Genomic DNA, 21616 nt, shown 5'->3' on the forward strand with positions numbered 1-21616 from the left:
GATATGATAAATAACAGTAATTGAATTTATTACATACCTACTGAACCCACATGGGTTTTTACAAACTATTTATCGCATCTTCACTCATTTTTGGAATATAAATATGAATTTCCAAAGGTGAAAGTAATTTCTCAGCAACTTCTGAACTTGTCAAGGCATGTGATGGGTGAGGTTAAATTGTTTATTACATTGTGTGTGTGAAAGTATATGTGTGTGTGTCTGCTACAGTGAAGTTGAACAGGTGGACAAGCAATGGAAAGTGTAGGCACTTTGGCATGTTCTTTATGGCAAGCATCCATCTATGAGCCGAGCCAGGTTCTTCTCTGAGAGGGGGTGAAAGAGAGGAAAGGAGAAAGAGAAATGGAGAAAGGGGAAGGAAGGAAAATAGAGAAACAGAAGAAAAAGAGGAATGGGGAATGTAGGATGGTAGGAGAAAAGTACACATGTGATAAGCATTTTTTTTTGTTAGTGTATGAATGAACACACTAGATTATGTGAGTTAAACTTGTATGCTCCTTCCCAGAGCCTAACCCAATAACTATTCAGAAAACAATTAAAATGATTAAGCTAATATTAGATTATAAGAGTGTAGGTTTAAGAGGTTAAACCTGTTTTGCACATATATTGAGAGGTTTATTACCTTACAAGGTCTCTCTTTCACTCTTTTATTCATTATGTCTAGAAATATAATAATAATATCAATTTTAAGCCATTAAGTTTTTAAGTTAAAATCCCGAATGGTGTTGATTCTAGTGGTGCAGAATATTAACACATATAAAATAAGGTTGGTTGGGGTTTTGAAAGCGTTGCATTTATCGTGTATGTGGAGATGTACTGTCACTGGATCACAATCAGTGACACACTCTGCCTGTCTCGCGCCTATGAAGCTGCGTCTGTCTCTCCTCTTTTCTCTTTCACAATGCTAACACTCCTTCCCACTTAAACACACACACACACACTCACAGACCTCCCTTACTCATGGGCCAGCAGTTCCCTGGGGAGCAACTCCTCCTGTATTCCTCTTGGACGTTATAATTATTTCATCAGCCAGCGGTGTGTTCCCTGATTGTGCTCTTGGGCTGTCGTTGTGGACTGGAGAGGGAGAGGAGAGAAAGGAGGGGGGAAGAGTAGAGAGAAATAAAGCAAGCATGACACTCATGGAGATGTAGAGAGATAGAGTGTAGAAGGGAGGGTGGACATCCAGTAGGCACACACAGCCGTGTTCAAAGGCATGATAGACTGGACTAATGAGCAGTCTGCTTGCTGAGGAAAGAGGATGTGGCTACAAACACATATGTACACACACACCACCTGTCATACACACACTGTTCTATTGAATGACATACACACTTGTTTACATGCCTTCTCATCACTGCCTCATTCATTCATTCATTCACCTTCAGTATGGCCTTTGTTTTGTTTAAAAATGAAGTCATTTATATTAAAAAATTGTTTGTAATATTTGGGTCTTCTGTCTATAAAATCTGCTCAGAAGAGAAACTCTGGTCTCTGTGGAATCTAGTCTCTATACAGAAAAACACAACATCTGGCCAGTTAGCACAAGGAAGCGTGTCTACTTGCCTGTCAAGTCATTTTATCTGTCCATTTAGAAAGCTCCTCCTCTTGCACATGTATTTAGGCGTATATTGCTATGTTTGAATTACCTCAGAAGTGGGAAAAAGGAATTCTAAATTATGTAATTTTTGTCCTCCATGAGTTTGAGCTACAATTAGGGGGAAAAATAGCTAAGCGTATAGTAAGCGTTATAGATTTAACAAGCTAATATATCTTTATGTTGATTGATCTAAAGCAAATACTTGTATATACAAGTATTTACCATTTTGATTTGATGTCACTTGCTGAACTCTGGGTTGAGGAGACCATCTAGAGTTTACGAGTAGCAATTCATTCTCTATGGTTTTTAATAGTCGGCGGTCGGAAAAAATGAGTTTTAGTTGAGTGCTGCATTAGCCCAGGAAGTGTAGGTGTACCATTAATGGGAAGAGGAGAGATGGCCATGTTCTGTCCTTTGTGGGTTTTCTCAGGGTGTACTGGTTTCCTCACACCTCCATAATCATGCCAGGATGTGTATTGGCTACTCTAAATTGCCCCTAGTGTGAATGTGTGTGAGCATGGCTTCCCTCAGTCTGTATTTTCCCACCTTGCAGCCATTGTTCTCAGCTCCAGATCCACTGTGTCCCAGAAATTTTAGTCCACCAAAATCGCTGACTATACCTGTAAAAAGAGACAGATTTCTTCCTGTCACTACAATTATCTTCAGACATATTATCTTCACTGACCTTTTCTATTAGTTTCACTGTAGTTAAAGAATTCCTAATAGTTATAGAATAAAATAGCACAGTGAGAATTGGAACATTAACTTTGTAGTAGTTAACTCTGTCTCATGGGTGTGCTGCGTGTGCTACTGAGTAATTCCCCCTTCAGCGCTACAGTATTCAGCATGAGACAGATGCTGTCTGTCAGCTTCTCTCCTCCACTTAGTGCATTCCACACAACACACAGTTCAGTGCCCGTAAGGCTTCTCCTAATTAGTGTTACCTGCAGAGTCTAAGCATCTTTCGCTTCTTCTTCTATTTCCTCTTTCCTGTTTTCTTGTGGTCTTGCTCTCTTTTACTTTGTACTTTTTTTTCCATGATTTTTTACTAGTGTCCCTTCTGTCATGTCTCTTTTGTTAGACACAAAACCATTCAGCTTCAGAGCAACTGTTATACAGTTCAAGTAAAAGTTATTAATATGTACCACAAACACTTAACTGCCATTTCAGTTAATCTCATGTGAATGAGATTAATGTCCTTATTATGGCTGGGTTACTGTGGAGTCAGAGCCAGCAAATGGTTAATGTCAAGGCTAATGGTGGAACTGACCCTATTAGCTGCAGTTTCACATTTCCTTCTGAAAAAGAGGAGGGCATTTTGGGGTGATGGGGCATAATATGGCCATTTGGTTATGTGAAGGAAATGGAGTAGGCAACCTGTAGAGAGGGAACGAGCAAGAGAAAGCCAGGGAGGCTGCTGTGTGTTTACTTTGGCTTTGAGATGGGGCTTTTGACCTTTCACTTCTGTAAATGCCAAGCTATACCGTTAAATCAATCAGCAAAAGAGCAGATTGATTTTTATTTCACCTTCCCAACTTGAATGAGAGGCACTATTTAAAGGCTTTTTGGAAACAACCTTCCCTGTGGTGTGCAAGAACTTTTGGTTGATTGGTTGCAGTGCTTTGCAGCGATTTTCTACAAACAGCTTGAGACTTCAGAAAGAGCTTAGCTTGTACTGAATTGCATGGTGTTTTCTTTTCAGGGCTGCACAGAAACTGAACCTATCGTCCAAGCGGAAAAAGCCCCAGCCGCCTATGCTGCAGCCACCGGAGCCCTCCATTTACCCCACCAACTTCAGCAGCATCCTCCAGCTGTCCCCTCCACCCGCTCCACCATGTCTGCTCAGGGCCAGCTCAAAGGCCAAGGAGAACCCCGGCATGGGCAAGGTCGGAGAGATAAACATGCATGCACACACACACAAACACACACATACACACTGAGAAACTATCAATGTGCTTACAAATGCATTCTTTGACAGTGAATAAAGAGTGCTTTTGGTTTTAACCTGGCCAGAGAAATGCAAGGCCATACATCTCTCTGTTCAGTGGGGAACACACATGCCGGTTGGCATGATATACACACAAACACACACACACGCACTCACATTTACACACTCACACACACACACACACACACACACATTGTGGGATGTCTGTACACAGCTGCAGTTGTTTGCATCATACAGACTGCTGCCCAGACAGGCTCGGGGCAGTATGGGCTAATATAGTGGTATAAATCCCATGGAATGTCATGAATCTGCTCTCCTTGTTCTCTTTTGCTTTTTTCCTGCTTTGTTCTCTGTGGGAGGAGGCATTTAAAGGTGTCGATTAACTATTTTCCTCTCATTATATGCTTGGCTTTTGAACATATCTATGTTGGAAGAGATTTTGAGTAAGCATTGAATTTTCCAAAAGCAAATGCCTCCTTCTTGCACTATAAAGCTATAAAGAAACTTTATAACCAAGTAAGTAAGTAATAGTCTTTTTGATAAAGTAGCAAAAAAATAGTGTTCCCAGTTTTTTTTATCAAACAGGCAGTATAGTTGGAAGCTCTGAATAGAAGCAAAGCCAGCAATTGCAAGTATTCAGCGTGTATCCCCTTTGTCTATTATTGTTCAGCTGCATGCTACCATATTTATAGAGATCGAGAAGATTTGTACCAGATTAGATACCACCTGCTCTGTGAGATTATTATAACACATGTTGCCAAAAGCTCAAGCCCACTGAGATGATTGCTAACTGCCCATTGTAAATGGAGTCATTGAAACCCAGCTTCATTAACAAGCTTCCTCTCCCTGCTACCGAACCTCACATCTGCTGCCACACGAAATGATTGGGACTGAAGTTTGGGCAAGCTCAACCTTTACTGTTTGTCTTCACAATAAATTATACCTAGGACACTTTTATACCTAAAAATGATAAATTGTCAAATTATACCTAAAGACACTTTTATGAAACACAATATCAGTTTATCAGTATATTCAAGACTGATAACAAATTGACAGCTTAACTTTGGTGCTACATTTTAAAAAACTGTCACAAACTATGATTCTGATGGCTACCATCAGAAACAATTAAACGATTAGTATGAAATTAGTATGAAATAGATCCAGTCTTCTGCTTGTTCCTGTGAATTACTTTCAGAAAGTGTATTGTGATATAATTTAGACCAGTTGACCAGACATCCGAATTGAGAAATATATAGGTTCTGGAAATGAGAGAACAGATCCATTAATACAAATATCAGGAGGTGTGCAAGACCTTATTGCCCGACCAATGTACTGTAAATATAGTGGAGACTGTTGACTTAGTCTGACTTTTTTTGGTAAGTCATATGTGGAAACCTGTTTCCAATGTCACGGCCAGAGTAATTTCCTTCACCATGTGCGCATGTCCATCAGCAGTAATCGGCCCCTGTGGAGTAGCAGGAACGAGGGGGAGCTTGGCCATGGCTGTGCTGTGGCATAGACATTCCTCTGTCCACTGGCACAGTGGGATAAAGCAAAGCTGACATTGTTCTGCTGGACCAAAGCTGGACTGAAGCTGTAAATAAACACTAACCACAGGTCCACAAGGATGTGGTATGGCTTTGTGCTGCTCAGATTGGAATGCCGTAGGAGCTCCAGGGGGAATCTGCTGTACTGTACTTGTGTTTGCCTGACCACTGAGTGATGCCTGCAGTGTCAGATTCTCACTGATGTGTTGTGAGGATTAATTAGAGCAGTTTCGCAGCTGCTGGGTCCTTCTTGGCTCTGTGTGTTTGGGTGTGACACTGTAAAATGTGATGGAAGAGTTCTTCACAGTTCCTTACAGTGTCTATAGTTAAAACACAAGCTTTTTTGTCATCAGATGATTCAGCTACTGTATTAACAAATCTATACAGTATCATTCTACCAAACCCACAATCCTAAAAAACCCAGAAGCCTCAGTGAATACATGGAATTTAATAATTTTTGTCTGTAATTTTCTAATTTATTTTCCTGCATGAGCATCTTTACATAGTACTTTGTTTCATCCTCTTCCTCTTTCCCTGTTTCTCTGAGTAGGTGAAGGTGATGGTGCGGATCTGTCCATCTGTTGGGGTGCAGGACTCTTCTGAGTCCATGTCTTTCCTGAAGGTGGACCAGCGGAAGAAGCAGTTGACCCTGTATGAGCCTTCGCTCCTGACCCAGCCCAGCTCAGGGCACAGACGTACACCACTTGCTGCTCCAAAGATGTTTGCTTTCGATGCTGTCTTTACCCAAGATGCCTCACAGGTAAGAGCTCTACTGGAATCTATGTGAATTGCTGTTGGCTTTGTGATATTTCTGATGCTGCTATCTTGATTTACTGGCTCCTAGGTTGTATTCTAGTACATTTAGGCTACGACATTTCCTCAAGGGCAGTAAGACATCTGCACAACACATATACAAACACCCCCTCCTCCCACACACTTATTCTGAACAGGGCTTGAGGCTTAATTCAGCACTGGCCATCTTACTTCAGCATCAGTCTTCACAGTGTGGGCACAACAGCTGTTTCTTTTAAGTCTGGAAAATGATTTGAATTCCGGCCGCATATATCCAGCAACATTTTCGGTTCGTAGCCCAGACATCCAAATTAAGACCAGAGTGCCTTCCAAACAGCCACACAAATAACCATGAAGAGACACTTAAGAGACATGCACAGTCCTTGAGAATGATTAAGTGAGAACAATTTAGTTGACGTTTTGTGGCAACTGAGCTTGACTTGTTAATGTCTGTGCTGAAAGAACTCAGCATTAAACCCATTTTATAGTGGCTCTTTACACAAACAATTAATTTGTTTCTTTAGTGCATGCTTGATTTAAAGTGTTTGTCTAATTAAAATATTCATTGTAATGTTTAAAACAAGTAGATAAATCTGAGCATGTTGGTAAATCTACTAAATACTTGTATGTTTTAGTGGCAGAAGAGGCTCATTATTCTAGTCAGTAGCTTGCTAAAATGTGCTGTTCTTCAGTCTACAGTTGGATAGCCTGTTTGTCCTTGTGTGTACTTTTTTTATGTGTGATGTATGGAAGGAGATTGCTGCAGTAGTGAACCGTCCCTGTGGACTGAGGCTAGTGGAACAGATTGTAATGACAGCACTGTAGACTGCAGCAGTGTAAACCTCCCCATGCCTGATGAATCCATGATGAGCTGCTACTCGGTTGATTTGATGTTGCACTGTATTTTTTTTACTAATGATGAATTAAGTGGATATCTGTATGCAGCAGAAATATCCGCCTTTCAAACTGACCAAGTTCTGGTGGACAGTTCATGCGACGAAATCTGCAGCACTGCATTGTCAGGAACAGTGGCTGACTCTTCATATCCTTGTCTTTTCTGAATGTCTCCAGGCTGAAGTGTGCTCAGGGACCGTGGCTGAAATTATCCAGTCAGTGGTGAATGGAGCAGATGGATGTATCTTCAGCTTTGGCCATGTTAAACTTGGTAAGCTTTTCTTGTCCAATATTCTGCATTACCATTACATGTAATTACATCACATTACATTTGACTAATGACTTACAGGTGGGATAGTAGCCATGTGTCTTACAGGCCAGGCCTTTGGTTAATAGTGTAGAAGCCACTTAGCCAATAAATAAAGATGGTTTGTCCTTCTCATTTCTTTAAAAGCCTTCAGTGATACACTCAGGTCAATTGAATGTGTGTGTGTACCTATGTGTGTGTGTGTGTGTGTGTGTAACTGTATGATTATTATGAGCAGAAAGGCCATATAAGGCCCTCAATAATTTATTGCATTTGAATGTTTTAAGGCTGCGACTAGATCAACATGTTTGAGAAGAAACAGGTAGGCACTACTGCTAGGCAGTAGTGAAGTTTTTAGTTTGGGAAAGTAATGAGTTGGTTGCATCATATAAATCAAGTAGCTTACAAGGGTTAAGTGTAAATGTAAATGGTCTAACGTATGTTTCTATAGCAACAACTAATTCAGATTCACAACCCACCACTAAATCCAGCAAATGAAAAGAAGAAGAAAGAAGAACTAATTAACATGGACTTGTTTGACAGATATCCTTGATTACTTAATGTGGCCTAACAACAAACAATTTAACAGTGAAAAATGTATAACTGTTGACAGGTTGGTATGGTCAATGGTTTTTTTAAGAACATTTATTTGACAGTAATGTAAGGTGACTGGATAAGCAGATAGAAATTATGATGTGGTGTTCTTTAACAGTGTGAAATCATTGGCAAGTTGGCATAGTATAAACAGTAATCAGACACATCTCACTACTCTGTTGATAATTTTCTCATAACTGAACACCTCTGAGTGGTTTATTCCTTATTTCAGTTGTGCAGTGTTGATAAACACTACATACCACACTGGTGGATATATTTTAATCCATCAAGTTGTAAGAACTGATATCATCAGTAGAAAAGGCTCTCTTGAAATTCCAGAGCTCTGCATACACTAGTATGCAGAGTGCTCTCAATACGCTGCCAGAATTAACAGCTTGCTCTCTCCCCCTCACCAGGCAAGACGTACACCATGATTGGCAAAGACAGCTCTTCTCAGAGCCTTGGCATTGCGCCCTGTGCCATCTCCTGGCTCTTCAAGCTCATCAGCGAGCGCAGGGAGAAAACTGGCACACGTTTTTCTGTACGTGTCTCGGCTGTGGAGATCTACGGCAAAGACGAAGGTCTGCAGGATCTGCTCTCGGATGTCTCAACAGGCAGTCTGCAGGATGGCCAGTCGCCAGGGGTCTACCTGCGCGAGGACCCCATCTGTGGCACACAGGTTAGTGAGAGCTCAGGGCTATGGCTTTATTGTTATTTTTGTCTTTTGTTCCCTTTTAAATATGAACCTGTAAGTCTTATATAGTTTTTCTCTGAGCATATTTGTTCTAACTACACCTTATTTTACCAGCATTTTTTATAGCGTAAAATCATGAAGCTCTGCACTGACAGGCAGCTGTTTCACCCCTCCCCATCTAGGGGTGCTGCTGATGTGTCTCTCTCCCTTCCCCCACCAGTCTCCTCATTGGAGGAGGGTAAATGCTAGTGGGGTATTTGGCGTTTAGGGAGATGGGGTAGCGGGTAGTTGAAAGCACTGCCAGGTGTTGGCATCAGATGTTGTTTTTTGGGGTCCATATGAGGCCAACACTTCAAAGGCTGCCTGTAGGCTTGTGAAGTTTAGGTAGAGGGAGTCAGGCTCCACCCAGCGTTCCTCAGAGTGTTCTCCCTTCTCCTCAGTGCTAGCGCTGCTAACTGGGATAGTCACTGCTTATTTCAAGCATGAGTTTATCTGATTGATGAAAAATACATCCATAATACTGATTCTTTTCACCACTTTATGGCCATTTCACGGCCACAGTGGATCTGGAGCCTGTCCCAGGAAGACAATACAGATCAATGTTGCTACTTATTTTTTATGGAGCTGTCACAGTTATAGGGTTCTTCTCAAAAGACAAACAGCCATTTTTTAGCTAGTTTTTTAACCATCCACTTTTCTTTGAATTGCTCCTAACAGGTTCTTAGCCTGCTGCTTCATCTCCCCTCTGGTACACGCCTTTAAGGATCTTGACCTTTTAGCCTTTTTATCAGTCGAATTATCTTGAGATTGTGCCCACTGCTCTCTTGATCCCTTGATCACTCTGTCAGTAATCCTTCTCCAGATCTAATGGTCTACGTGTGTGTAGAGCGTCTCAATTAGCTTTATCTATTTCTCCTACAGGTGTAAGACATGTATTAGAATTTTTTTTTCACATTCAGAAAGGGAAATGCAAACTTTTGAGCTAATATAATATAATATCATAATACTAATATTTTTTTTACTGTTTATAACTTAACACACACTTGTTGATAATTTTTGCTTGTTGTGATGAAGAATGAGCATCTGTGATATTAATCATCCTTCATTTTGTCTTGAGGATATGCAGCAGAATCAGTGCATTTTTTTCTGCAATTGGTTCCAGCTCCAGAATCACAGTGAGTTGCGGGCCCCCACCGCAGAAAAGGCCGCTTTCTTTCTGGATGCAGCCCTTGCAGCACGTAGTACCAGCCACCCTGATGCAGGCGAGGAGGACCGGCGCAACTCGCATATGCTATTCACTCTTCACATTTATCAGTATCGGATGGAGAAGAGTGGCAAGGGTGGAAGTGAGTACCTGTATGGATGGATGTGTGTGTATCGTTAATTGACATTCCAGCTCTGATGATCTCCCTCTATGCAGTTAATTGATGGGCTGCACTTCCATTTCCTTTTCTTTCTCACTTTTCATACTCGCAGAGGCGGAGAGCTGCATCTCAAACTCATTAATCTAATAGCTGAGATATTACAGACTAAATCAGAGCTACCATCCCATCACCCTTTCATTTTTTCTCTCAATCTATCATGTGGAAGGTAAATCACTCGGGCCTGTTTTGACCACTTCATTAAAATTTAATGGGAATTTTAACAGACAGTAATAATTCATGAGCAGCTAATGACCACAATCATAAGGTAGAAGTACCTGTCACAGTGCAATGCTGCAGTTCTCATTAACATAGGTAAATGTTGAGTATTTGACAACAGAGAAAAAATTCTGCACAGTTGTGTTAAATGGAAATGGAAGCTGACTAGCTTTCAGAAAGAACAGGGGGAAAAAACAACACTGGAACATTAAGGAGAATGTAGCCTGCTCTGAAACCCGTTTTTCTCTGCAGTTATGTGAAACAATGTATATGTAGCAGGGATAATGTGAGGCAGCTTCTGCACAAACTTATTGTGCCCCTCAGAGCAACTTTATGTGACATGCAGAATAACAGTTATAATGCCATGACAAAAGGTAATAATAGTTATTCAAGAGCTTTTGTGCATTAAGCTGTGGTGCACTGAAAATGTCCTCACAAAATGGTGTCATTTGTGACACAGACAATTTTATCTGACATTTCTTTTACGTTATTACATTTGCAGCACATAGCAGTATGAGTTTAATATCTATACCAATGGTCTGAGATGTTTATATGTCCATGGATGATGACTTGTGTGAGCAGACAAGGACGTATTAATAGCATGGCTTACTGTGTATGTCTGGGTGTTTTATGTATAGCTGTTCATTTGATTACTTTGGCCCAGATTTGTATCAAACCAGATGGCACATTACTCAGGAATAAAACACTGCCAGTCATACTAGTCACTGACCTACTCAAACGGTGTGTAAATGTCTGCTGCTGTGTACACTTCCCGACATTACTTCAGAGTAGGAGTGTCAGTGGTATGTTATAACCTCTCTACCACTGTCTCAAACTCCACTGTGAGATGGTATCTCAACTAGCAGCCAAATCTGTAGCCTTGTTATTGCCAATTAAACAACATTATTTTTAAGCTTTGGACCCTTTATTTGTTACTTGGAGAGCTTCGTATCCTGATATCAGTGTCCTGAATGTTTCATACTGCACTTGTGGCAACTTGTAAGTGGCAATTTGCAAGTTGTAATAGCATCATTTCCCACCTTGGGACATTCAGCGTGCAAAGTGGGGAAAAAAAATGGATGCCTCCACAAAAGCGTGTCTTTTGTTTGCTCTGTCAAAGCATCTAAAGCTCAATGCTACTTTAACCTTACTTTTCCTGTTACAGGCCTGAGTGGCTACAGGTACTGTGTACTTTAAATATGTATGCAACATTTTGGACTGAAGTTGCAGTACAGCAACTACAGTGGACAATAGCGAGTAGCTTAGCAACAAGCTAGCCAACGGACAATAGCGAGTAGTGTTAGCAAGAAGCTAGCCTGCTAACATTAATCATAACTCTATCATTGATGATTACCTTCTCAAAACGGTGATTAGTATGGTCAGTGTTATAGATTTAGCCAAGTACTGTGTCTGTATGTTAAATGATCCAAAGCCAATACTGCTATAAACTAAATTAAAAGTAGAGAAGGGGAGCTTTACACTGTTCACAGTGTGTGCAGCCGTGTTGATTTGACGTCACTGTAAATAAGGAAGGATGTGGTAGTTGAGGACTGAAAAAAGTTGATGAGTTGGAATTTTAGGTTGAGGGGGCATTTTCTGATGTTTCTACTCATTGTAGGTGGGGAATTACAAGTTGCAACTTTGTCTCGAATAAGTCTGCAACATAAGTCTCCTTATACACTCTGAATATCACTGTTTTGCCTAATATGCCCCAAGTACTTTAACAGATTTCTTTGTCTTTTGCTTTCTCTCTGTGTTTTGCTTCCCCTCCTATTTCCTCTCCTCCCTCCCAGTGTCTGGTGGTAGAAGTAGATTGCACCTCATAGACCTGGGTAGCTGTGAAAAGGTGCTTAATAAGAGCAGGGATGGAGGAGGCGGTCTGTGTCTGTCCCTCACTGCCTTAGGCAACGTCATCCTGGCTTTGACAAATGGAGCTAAACATGTACCATACAGGTAGGAGAAAACAGACTGGGACACTTGTTTTTTTACCAATATTAGTGATGTCAAAAAATTCTTTCTCTTTAGGATCTTATACACATATTTTATTTGTAGCTTTTCATGTGAACTTACAAAAGGCGGATGAGGTTTATTGCTATTCAGTTTTCCAAAGACATAACGGAGAAAGAGAGAACACGTAATCAAAGCTGGCGGCAACAAGATTACACAAGCTGAATGGTGTTGACAGGTTTACTGTCATCTTTGTGTGCTGTTGATGTCATTCTTAGTGCTCTGCAACATACTGTATAAAGTTAAATTTGCACCTCTTCTGTCTAAAATGTCTAAAATATCGACTCTGTCAAAACAAGAAAAAACATGGTTTAAAACATTTTAGAAAACACATTTCTTACTGATATTATTTTGTATTATTTAGGGATAGTAAGCTTACAATGCTGCTTCGTGATTCACTTGGGAACATCAACTGCAGGACAACAATGATAGCGCACGTCTCAGACTCACCTGGTCATTATGCTGATTCACTCACCACTGTCCAGCTCGCCTCCCGAATTCACCGCATGAGGAAGAAAAAGTCCAAGGTCAGTAGAACCTTATAGGGTAAAACCATTTGTATTAAATAAAAACTGTTCTACTTTACATTCAAGATTGTCTTTGCACATATGCTTTTGAAGTGTTTAAAAAAGCAAAAATGTTGATAGGTGTAAATATAACCGTAAATCTGGAAATTTGAAGAACCACAATAGAAAGAAGAACTAGATTACTAAAAATAAGAAAATAATAATAATAATACTTGGTATCAGATTATAGATATTTATTTACTGGCAAATCCACAATAGATATAGATACAGATAATGTTCATGTTACACTATTTCCTTTGACAGAAAATTATACAGTAATTCAGTATGACATAAGAAAAATCTTAAATGATTATTAACATTGATATTTAGGTATAATTACTATATCTCATAGGCAACCTAGGTCATATTATTAATGCTATTTTATGCTTTATTCCTTGCTCAGTATGCATCCAGTTCATCTGGAGGTGAAAGCTCCTGTGATGAAGGAAGGATTCGCCGCCCCCCACATTTAAGACCGTTCCATCCACGGACTGTGGCCCTGGACCCAGATCTACCCTCATTACTGAGTGATCCAGATTACTCCTCAAGCAGTGAACAGTCGTGTGATACTGTTATTTACGTTGGCCCTGGTGGTGCTTCAATTTCTGATCGAGAACTCAGTGACAACGAGGGTCCACCAGCCTTTGTTCCTATTATTCCATCCCTTAACAGAAAACAGCGTGGTAAGGAAGGCCCAACTGACCGAGACCATTTCAAGTGCAACACGTTTGCTGAGCTTCAAGAGCGATTGGAATGTATTGATGGGAGTGAGGAACCAAGTGCTTTTGTTGGTGAAGCTAGAGGAAGCCAAGTAAGCCCTAAGAAGGACATTATCTCAATAAAGCCCAAAGAAGGGTCCATTTCGGTTGCCTTCAAGGCTCCTACCAAAACATCTTCTTCCCAGCAGGACAATATATTATCCAAACAGCCACTTTCTGCTCACAGTAAACTGCCCGGCAGCCCCAAACACAAGTCCAGAAATGAACATTCCAAATGGCAAAACGCCTCAATGTCAGATGGAGATATGCCAGTGACTGCCTGTTGTACAAGGGCAGATAATGAAAAGGGGCTGGTAACAGATAGCTTAGCTCCATGCTCCCCACAGAAACAAGATAAATTAGGAGCATTTCAAAACTCAGAACCAGTAGTGAGAGAAAAGGTATTCTTCAACAGGAAACAACTACCCAAGCCTGCTCCTCCACCCCCACAAGAAATGGACAGTAAAAGGGCTAATAGTGAATCAGAAGAAAAGTCTGCCATAAGGATACCACCCATTGGAATGAGCCATCAAGTACAGAAGCAGTGTGGTTCAGGTGGCAGCTCTCCTCTTTTGAGCAGGGTTCATCATCTAAACCCCAAGACCCCACTAGAGGTATGCCAGCTAAAGTCCACACTTAGGGAGCGGGATATCTTAAGGACTACAGTAACTCTGCAGCAGCCAGTTGAGCTGAATGGAGAGGATGAGCTGGTGTTCACCCTTGTAGAAGAACTATCAATTGGAAGTATTATGGACAATGGAAGACCCTCCAGTATCATAAGCTTCAATAGTGATTGCTCTGTACAGGCCCTTGCTTCAGGATCTAGGCCAGTAAGCATAATTAGCAGCATCAATGATGAGTTTGATGCATATACATCCAGTGTGGGTGCCTCTCAAGTAAATATTGAGATGGTAGCACCATTTTCAGAGGAAACGTTTGTCTCCTTAGACAGCCGTGGTTCTTCTATCAGTTCTTGGCTTAGTGAAGTAAGTGTCTGCACCATAGAGAGTGAAGGAGCACAGTCTGCAGATGTCTTCCTTCCCGATGGTACACAAATTGACCCAGGAAGTGCTTTCTACCTTGATTCTCTTGGCATGTTCCAAACCAGTCCCCAGAAGGAACCCAATAACTCTTTGAATGATAGTGGCTTTAGTTTCTCAGAACTAGATAGTGACAGTGCCACTTCAAGTAAACTCTCACTTAGTAAATACTCATCCTCTCCAGAGTCCACAAAAGCTTCCATCAGAAATACTTTAAAAATGGCAAAACCAAATAATATTAATTCATCTCCAACCCAGACCCTGCAAGATCCGTGCAGTGTCCATTGCAGTCTTCCCAGGAAAATGAAACCTACCTCATCCACAGTCCAGACTGGTAGCATCACTGAGAGCAGTAATGGTAGCAGTTGGAGACGTGAACCACTAAGGCTAGAGGGCAGGTCAGATGACCCATGGCATCGAAAAGAGAATGTGTCAGAGTTGCCAGTGGCCTCAAATTCACCTGCTTCTTCCAAACAGTTAAAAAATGGAATGAGTGGCATTCCCGCTAGAAAAGCAGGCACAGACTTTAACAGTATTTCACGAATACCCACAACACAGGGGTCTACTTCATCCCAAAGAGTGGTAGATGGATGTGAAAAATCCAGCAGCACCAAAAAGGTGGAGACACCCAGCAAAATGCCACAGCTCAGAAGAGGTGCAACCACACTTGGGACTGTTCCAGTCATTCATACATCTGTTGATGTCAAGGTTGGCCTTGACATTGGATCATCAGGTAGCTGGAAGTTTTCATCTTTGGAAAAAAATGGGAAAGCAAATCAGCTGGACAATAGTATGCTGCCCGGTGGTGTATTACCTCCTCCACCTCCAGTGCGTAAGTCCAGTCTGGATCAGAAGAATCGAATCTTGCTACCACCAAGTGCCTTAAAGTCTGCGTGTGAGACAGGAAAGTCACTGGTACTCAGGCCTGCAAAGTCAGAGGATGAATATGATCTGCGGTACAGAGGAGACTCCCACACATTAAAAACATCCAATTTAAGATTAGATCATAGTTTACTAAAAGCAACATCAAGTCTCAAAGCCAGAGGAGCAAGAGGGGAAGCTGGACAAATGTATGGAAGCCAGGTATCCCTAGAAAGGTCTGACAGTTTGACATCTTTAGGATCTAAACCTGTGTTCAGTCGAGAGAACAGTGGGGCCAGTCTTAGTGGAAAGTCAAGCAAATCTGTTACTAAGTTTGGATCACCTGTTGCCACCTCTTCCCCAATCACTACCTCTCCAAATCCCTGTGTTAATCAATTCAACATGGGAAAAAATGGGCCGATCAAAAACGGCCTTAATGCAAGACCAGTGCCTGTAAATGGAAACAAAGCTCGCACATTATCTGCAAGCAATTCCAAAGCCCTAAGTTCCTCAACCAAGTCTCTCACAACATCTGCAACAAGGAATGCTAGCCTCCCACCTTCAGGAAAGAGTGCATTACTTCGTGCAGGAGCAGGATGTAATGGTAAATCTACAAGGGGAACTATTATGGGTACTAGGCAAGCCATGCGAGCAACTAACAGCCGAGTAGGTGAGCTGGCAGGTAGTCCTTCTGGAAAACAGCCAAGGGGATCTGGTGATTCTGACAGTGGGAATGACAGTGGTGTGAACCTTAATGATGACAAGCCTACACCTATCCCCATCCTGCCTTCTCCTTATAGCAAGATCACTGCTCCGAGACGGCCACAGAGGTACAGCAGCGGGCATGGAAGTGACAACAGCAGTGTCCTGAGTGGAGAGCTGCCCCCTGCCATGGGACGAACTGCACTGTTCTACCACAGTGGAGGGAGTAGTGGGTATGAGAGCATGATCAGAGACAGTGAGGCCACTGGAAGTGCATCTTCAGCTCATGATTCTATGAGTGAAAGTGGGATATCTTCCAATATGCGGCTCAGGAGCTCAAAACCACCCAAAAAGAGATCAAATGGTAAGTAGTATGTAATCCTGTAGTTTTACAAGGATTTTTTTTTCATAGTTTCTTAGGACCTGTACCTACTCATTATCAGTCTGTGTGACACTGATACATTTTCATACATACTAGCAGGTAGATAAATCTCTCCTCTGTGATGTGTCTTATTTTCTTTCACCAAGAAGTCTTTAGTTTACATTGCTTCATTTGACATGTTTTCCACTCTGGCCATCAATACATCCATGTATTGTGCTGTTTCATGTGTTCACATTTGTCTTACGTCTCAATGTTTTTTTTTTAACAATGTTTGTTAGTGTTCATACTGTAACCCGCACTCTCCACATCATCTGGATGTTCTAGGCATTCAGAGGCGGCGTCTCATACCTGCTCCTTTACCAGACACCTCCTCTCTGGGAATGAAGGCTGGAGCCACAGGCCAGTGGGTGGACCTGCCTCCTATATCTGGCCCATTGAAAGAGCCCTTCGAAATCAAGGTGTATGAGATTGATGATGTAGAGCGGTTGCAGCGGCGGAGACAAGAACAGCCAACAGAGGTGAGTAAATGAGGATGTCTGTGAGATCCAAATTAAACTGCTCAGGTTTTGGCACAGTGTATTTTCTGTTATGATGCAATGTTTTCATTATGACTACTGGCTGAAAATGTTACTGTTGATTCACATGTTGAGTCTTCTTTAAGTAAAACAGTTGAACTTTCCCAGATATTATTTTTATTTAATTTTTTTCTGGTCATTCTATCATTTCCAAGTCCCCAGCCACTATTTTGAAGTTGATCATATGAGCATTAGCTGAGCAATATGCATCACTCTTAAAGCCCTTGACATTGAAAGAAGTATGTGTCAACCCCTTACATCTTATTAAAAGATGGTGATAATTTGTTGGCTCAGACTCTTGACCTTCAGATGACTGTGTCTGAATATGTGTTACCTCATAGCTTCATGTGTAAAGAGAAAAAAATGACTAAGATTTGTGTGACTTTGAAAGTAGGACTCATGGTTCGGGAGACCAGAACATTAAATTCTGTGCCAGAGTTGGTTCTCCCTTTGCTGCTGTAATAGCTTCCACTCTGTTAGGAAGGCTTTCCGCAAGATTTTGGAATTGGGGATTTGCCCATGCAGCCACAAGAGCATTAATGAAGTCGGGCACTGATGTTGGGTGAAAAGGCCTGGTGCACATTCAGCATTCTAAGTCATACCGAAGGTTTTCAGTGGGGTTGAAGTCAGGGCTCTGTGCAGGCCACTCAAGTTCTTCCACACCAACCTGGCAAACCATGTCTTTATGGAGCTCGCTTTATGCACAGCAGCATTTTCATGCTGGAACAGGTTTGGGCCTCTGGGTTTCAGTGAATGAAAATCATAAAGATATTCTATATGGCTGTGATGGTCAGGTGTCCACATACATTTGACCATATTCTGTATACTCTAGATTTGTTTTCACAGTAACATAGTACAACATCTATAACCTTATTTGGTCAGAAACCAGCAAAACCCCAAAACAGTCAAGAAGAGTTTTTGACCTAAATCTCGTTTCTACACAAATGCACAATTATGTCTTCCAGCTCAGAATACTGGATGCATGTTGAACTATGCATATTTATATTTCATTATAGACCTAACATTTTCATCCCTCTTCTTTTTTTCTGCAGCAGTCGATTCAGGATGTTGATAAGGTACGTTGATCAGGCCAGATGGATATAACTTAATGATATAAGTGAATAAAAACAAGTGAATAAAAAGTTGGAGGTGCTATTAACAATTCATGTTATTTGAGGAAGCATGTGTTAATGTATTACAATACCTGGAAAATGTTGTATATCCTTATAAATATCACTGTATCTGCTGTATCCTGTAACTCATTTGTAGAGTAAATGCTGGACTCTGTTGCAGTTACACAATACATTCACTAATGTGAGTCTCTAAATTATTTGAAATGGGATTACTTTACCTTGTTTTTTACAACTCTCCAATCACCTCTCTCTGTAGGGTCTGCTGTATTTTAACACAAAGCTGAAGGATGTTGAACGGCGGCAGCAACAGATCAGTGATCTCAGAATTAAACATGGCACTCTAAAGGAAGAACTGGAGGACACCAAAGTCAGACTGATGATGGACCCCAGAAAGTGGATTGGAGAGTGTGAGTTTTAAAGTTAACATTTAAGTATTACACATGAGTCAAGTCATTTTAAATTTTCTCCATTAAGTAAAAATCAATTGTGCCCCATACAGTTGAGGTGGACCAGGACTTGGACCCGGAGTCACAGGAGTACTTGGAGGCACTAGAGCAAGTCACGAGTGAACTGGAGTACTGCGTCAACCTATGCAAGTCACGCGTTATGATGGTGACCTGCTTTGACATAAGAGTAGCATTGGAGATTCAAGAAGGACCGCGAGAAGTGGAGGTATGAATATAGGATGGGATAGAAGTAGAGATAAATGACGAGGTGTAGAAGTGAGAAAGAGTCTTGGAAGTCTGAATGGAAGGAAAATGAAATGTAGCAGCCAATTCACTGACACGAAGAACAAAAAAGACAAGGAATAAACTTAAAAGACTTGAGCACTGAACACTACATAGAGGAGGATTGTGTTATCTTTGAGAAATGACTGGTACTGGTAATATATAGTGCCTCGCTCTGTGTAATGGATTTGAATGGAAAAAAGCAACAACCTGATATTTTTGGATCATCTAATATGTTGAAACAAGACAGACTGTCATCATTCAGCCAAGAGTTTTTTCTGCTATACCACAAAGTGCCTTTGTGATATAATTTCAATCATTATTTTTTGTATTGGTGCTAATGCTCTAACCAGCATACCTAAGCCAACCCTTAACATATTACTTTTAAGAAGAAAATGATTTTATATTACATTGTATAGTGTATTTATATGATTAAACAGTCTGTAAAATACCATGTTTTGTGAGAATATTAAAGGCAAGGGGAAAGGAAAGCAATAAGCTAATGTTATTGCATTTTCCTAGACTTTGCCTTTCTCCTGTACTATCACCTTTCAGCATTTTGTCATCTAACCTCTGAAGCCTTATGTTCTCTTTCTAGTGACTGTGTGTGACTTTCTAACTTACATATCAATCTAATCTGTGATGTCTTTTAAAGAGCTATGTTTATAATACTATTGTAAGTCAACCACTGCCAACCTTGGTTGAACCCACGCTTAACATAAATCCCTTCAACTTTGACTCAGTTGCCTTGAGTAATCTAAGGTGAATAGAACATGACACATGATCATATCTGTATAAGAACACATTCTAATATGATTGATGTCTTGCATTTGGTGTTCATTTTCACACTCTCTTTGTCTCTCTTTCTTCACTCAAATTGAATGTACATAAGGATTTATTTTAAAAATTCAATGACAACCCAAAAAACAAAGCCCAAAATGTGACTTATCTGGCTTTTTATCTAATTTACAGTTAAATCCAGTCATTTTGCATGACCATTCAGTGCGATCTGGTTAAAAAATGATGTTAGCTCTGGTGCTTGTTTACATTTACTGAGACTGCAGCAGTGTGAATTCATCATTGGGCCCTGTAGACTAGCTGTTGTTTGCATAAAGCAGCTCATGATTCATGCAGTCTGACAGGTTGTGTAGAGTTCAGCAAAGACTGAGATGTCTCTCAACCAGTAGATAAAAGAGCAACAGCTAAAAACCTAATCCATAAATAGTTCAAAATAGATAATAAATTTGCTTTTCAGAAGCTGAGGAAGAGGTGATCATGATCGTCCAGTGAAAATGAAGAACTGAAATAGTCAGCATTTGCCATTGTTACAAACCATGCACTGATTAAATTTACTATACAAAAGTGCTACAGATGTTTTAACATTGTTTTATTGAACCACTGTGGATAAAATACACTGGAGTACTAGTGCCAGGCATTGGTTCTATGCATTCTTGCAGTCTGTTAATGTAGAACCTCAAAATGCTTTTGCCTTTAGCACAAATGCACTGGCCTTATTTGGATCTTCAGAGCATTTCTTTCTGCCTTTTTTAAATGCTCTTTACAGATTAACTTGCCTAAACTCTCACAAATACCTCTGTATTCCTGATGTCATGGAGGCAACTGTACAGGTGTAGATTGTCCACAATGGCTGTTTGTTAAATGTCTTTCAAAATATATTTGTGAGTGACTTTTGCATACCAGCATAATTACGAAGGTGGTTATTTCTACTGTTCATCAGATCTTATTAGAAAACCTTTTCCTTGTTAACCTTTACAAGTATACATGCTCAGGCCCTTTCTTACAATGCTGCATGAGATTTTTTTTTATTATTTCTTAGATACATTCTTGTTCATTTTTACATGTATTTTTTAATGACGATGCTGGAGTTCACTGTCATGGGCAGTTATAAACATGAATTAACCAACTAACACCAAACAAAACTTTTTTTATTCTAAATGTATGTTATGTCATATTTCATATCAGATCATATTTTCTAATGTTTTTTGGTTTTGTAAAAGATTTTCAAACTGTGTAAAAATGTATGATACTGCAACTTGGTATGACTTTTTCTGTTGTGAATAAAAACATGTTCCTTCTTATTGTTGTGTGCATCTCTGTTTGAAATACAAATAAGCAAAACTTCAGTGTGCTATGTAGGTTGATGGCCTTAAAAATACTTTAAAAGAAATGCAGAATTTTTTTATGGTAATGAAATACCATAAAACCATAACAAGGCAGGTTTCATTTAATGGTATTTAGTTATTTGGATGAAATATCAATTAAAATATTACAAAGCTTCAAAGTTCCAAATATGTGCCAAAATGTTTGTGTGCAAAATGTAAAAACGGTCAGTTTTTAATCTCTCTAATGATTGACGACAGTGCTGTGGCACATTGCAAAGCAGCATGAGTGTTACTCACGCTGTAGGAGGAACTGTGGAACTGCTATAGCTTAATATAGGTGGATTAGAGGTGTTACGTCAAACTGTTTGTATTTTTATACATATATATTAAAATACAGTGGCCTATCTCATATGACCGCCTTTGTTATCTTGTAGAACTGTAGTGTAGGTGTCGCAACCATAAGACTAAAATCTGGGATAGTTCATTCTCTATGTAATTTTTATTATATTTATCACATGCACATATTTTAGGACATACAGCCCCACAAATGCTCAGTAAAGAAAAAGGGTAGTGGTACGTAATCCACAGGTGTTGAATTAGGAGAAGTAGTGAGTGCCGTGGATGATTATTAACTTTGCTAGCAAAACATGCATGCATGCACACACACCACAAGCTACCCTGTCACCCCATAATCCTGTTGTGCTGCCACC

At 40.4% G+C, this 21616-nt stretch overlaps 1 protein-coding gene across 5 annotated transcripts in view; it reads left to right on the forward strand.

Annotated features, from left to right (window-relative positions):
- The window catches only part of kif26ab (kinesin family member 26Ab), a 73526-nt gene extending 52644 nt beyond the window's left edge, over positions 1-20882 (forward strand). For 4 of the 5 annotated variants that reach the window (XM_026933949.3, XM_026933951.3, XM_034308063.2 and 1 more), the window contains 12 exons: positions 3318-3501; positions 5661-5870; positions 6974-7067; positions 8114-8376; positions 9554-9737; positions 11825-11984; positions 12403-12565; positions 13008-16329; positions 16672-16865; positions 17975-17998; positions 18312-18462; positions 18555-20882. In XM_026933949.3, the coding sequence (XP_026789750.3) occupies positions 3318-3501; positions 5661-5870; positions 6974-7067; positions 8114-8376; positions 9554-9737; positions 11825-11984; positions 12403-12565; positions 13008-16329; positions 16672-16865; positions 17975-17998; positions 18312-18462; positions 18555-18733 (5128 nt within the window). In that variant the 3' untranslated portion in view covers positions 18734-20882. The remainder of the gene's footprint in view (positions 1-3317; positions 3502-5660; positions 5871-6973; positions 7068-8113; positions 8377-9553; positions 9738-11824; positions 11985-12402; positions 12566-13007; positions 16330-16671; positions 16866-17974; positions 17999-18311; positions 18463-18554) is intronic. The other variant, XM_026933950.3, reaches the window with a different exon arrangement.
- The last annotated feature ends 734 nt before the right edge of the window (positions 20883-21616 follow it).

Source organism: Pangasianodon hypophthalmus, chromosome 10, assembly GCF_027358585.1.
Source record: "Pangasianodon hypophthalmus isolate fPanHyp1 chromosome 10, fPanHyp1.pri, whole genome shotgun sequence".
NCBI classification, from domain to species: Eukaryota; Metazoa; Chordata; class Actinopteri; order Siluriformes; family Pangasiidae; genus Pangasianodon; species Pangasianodon hypophthalmus.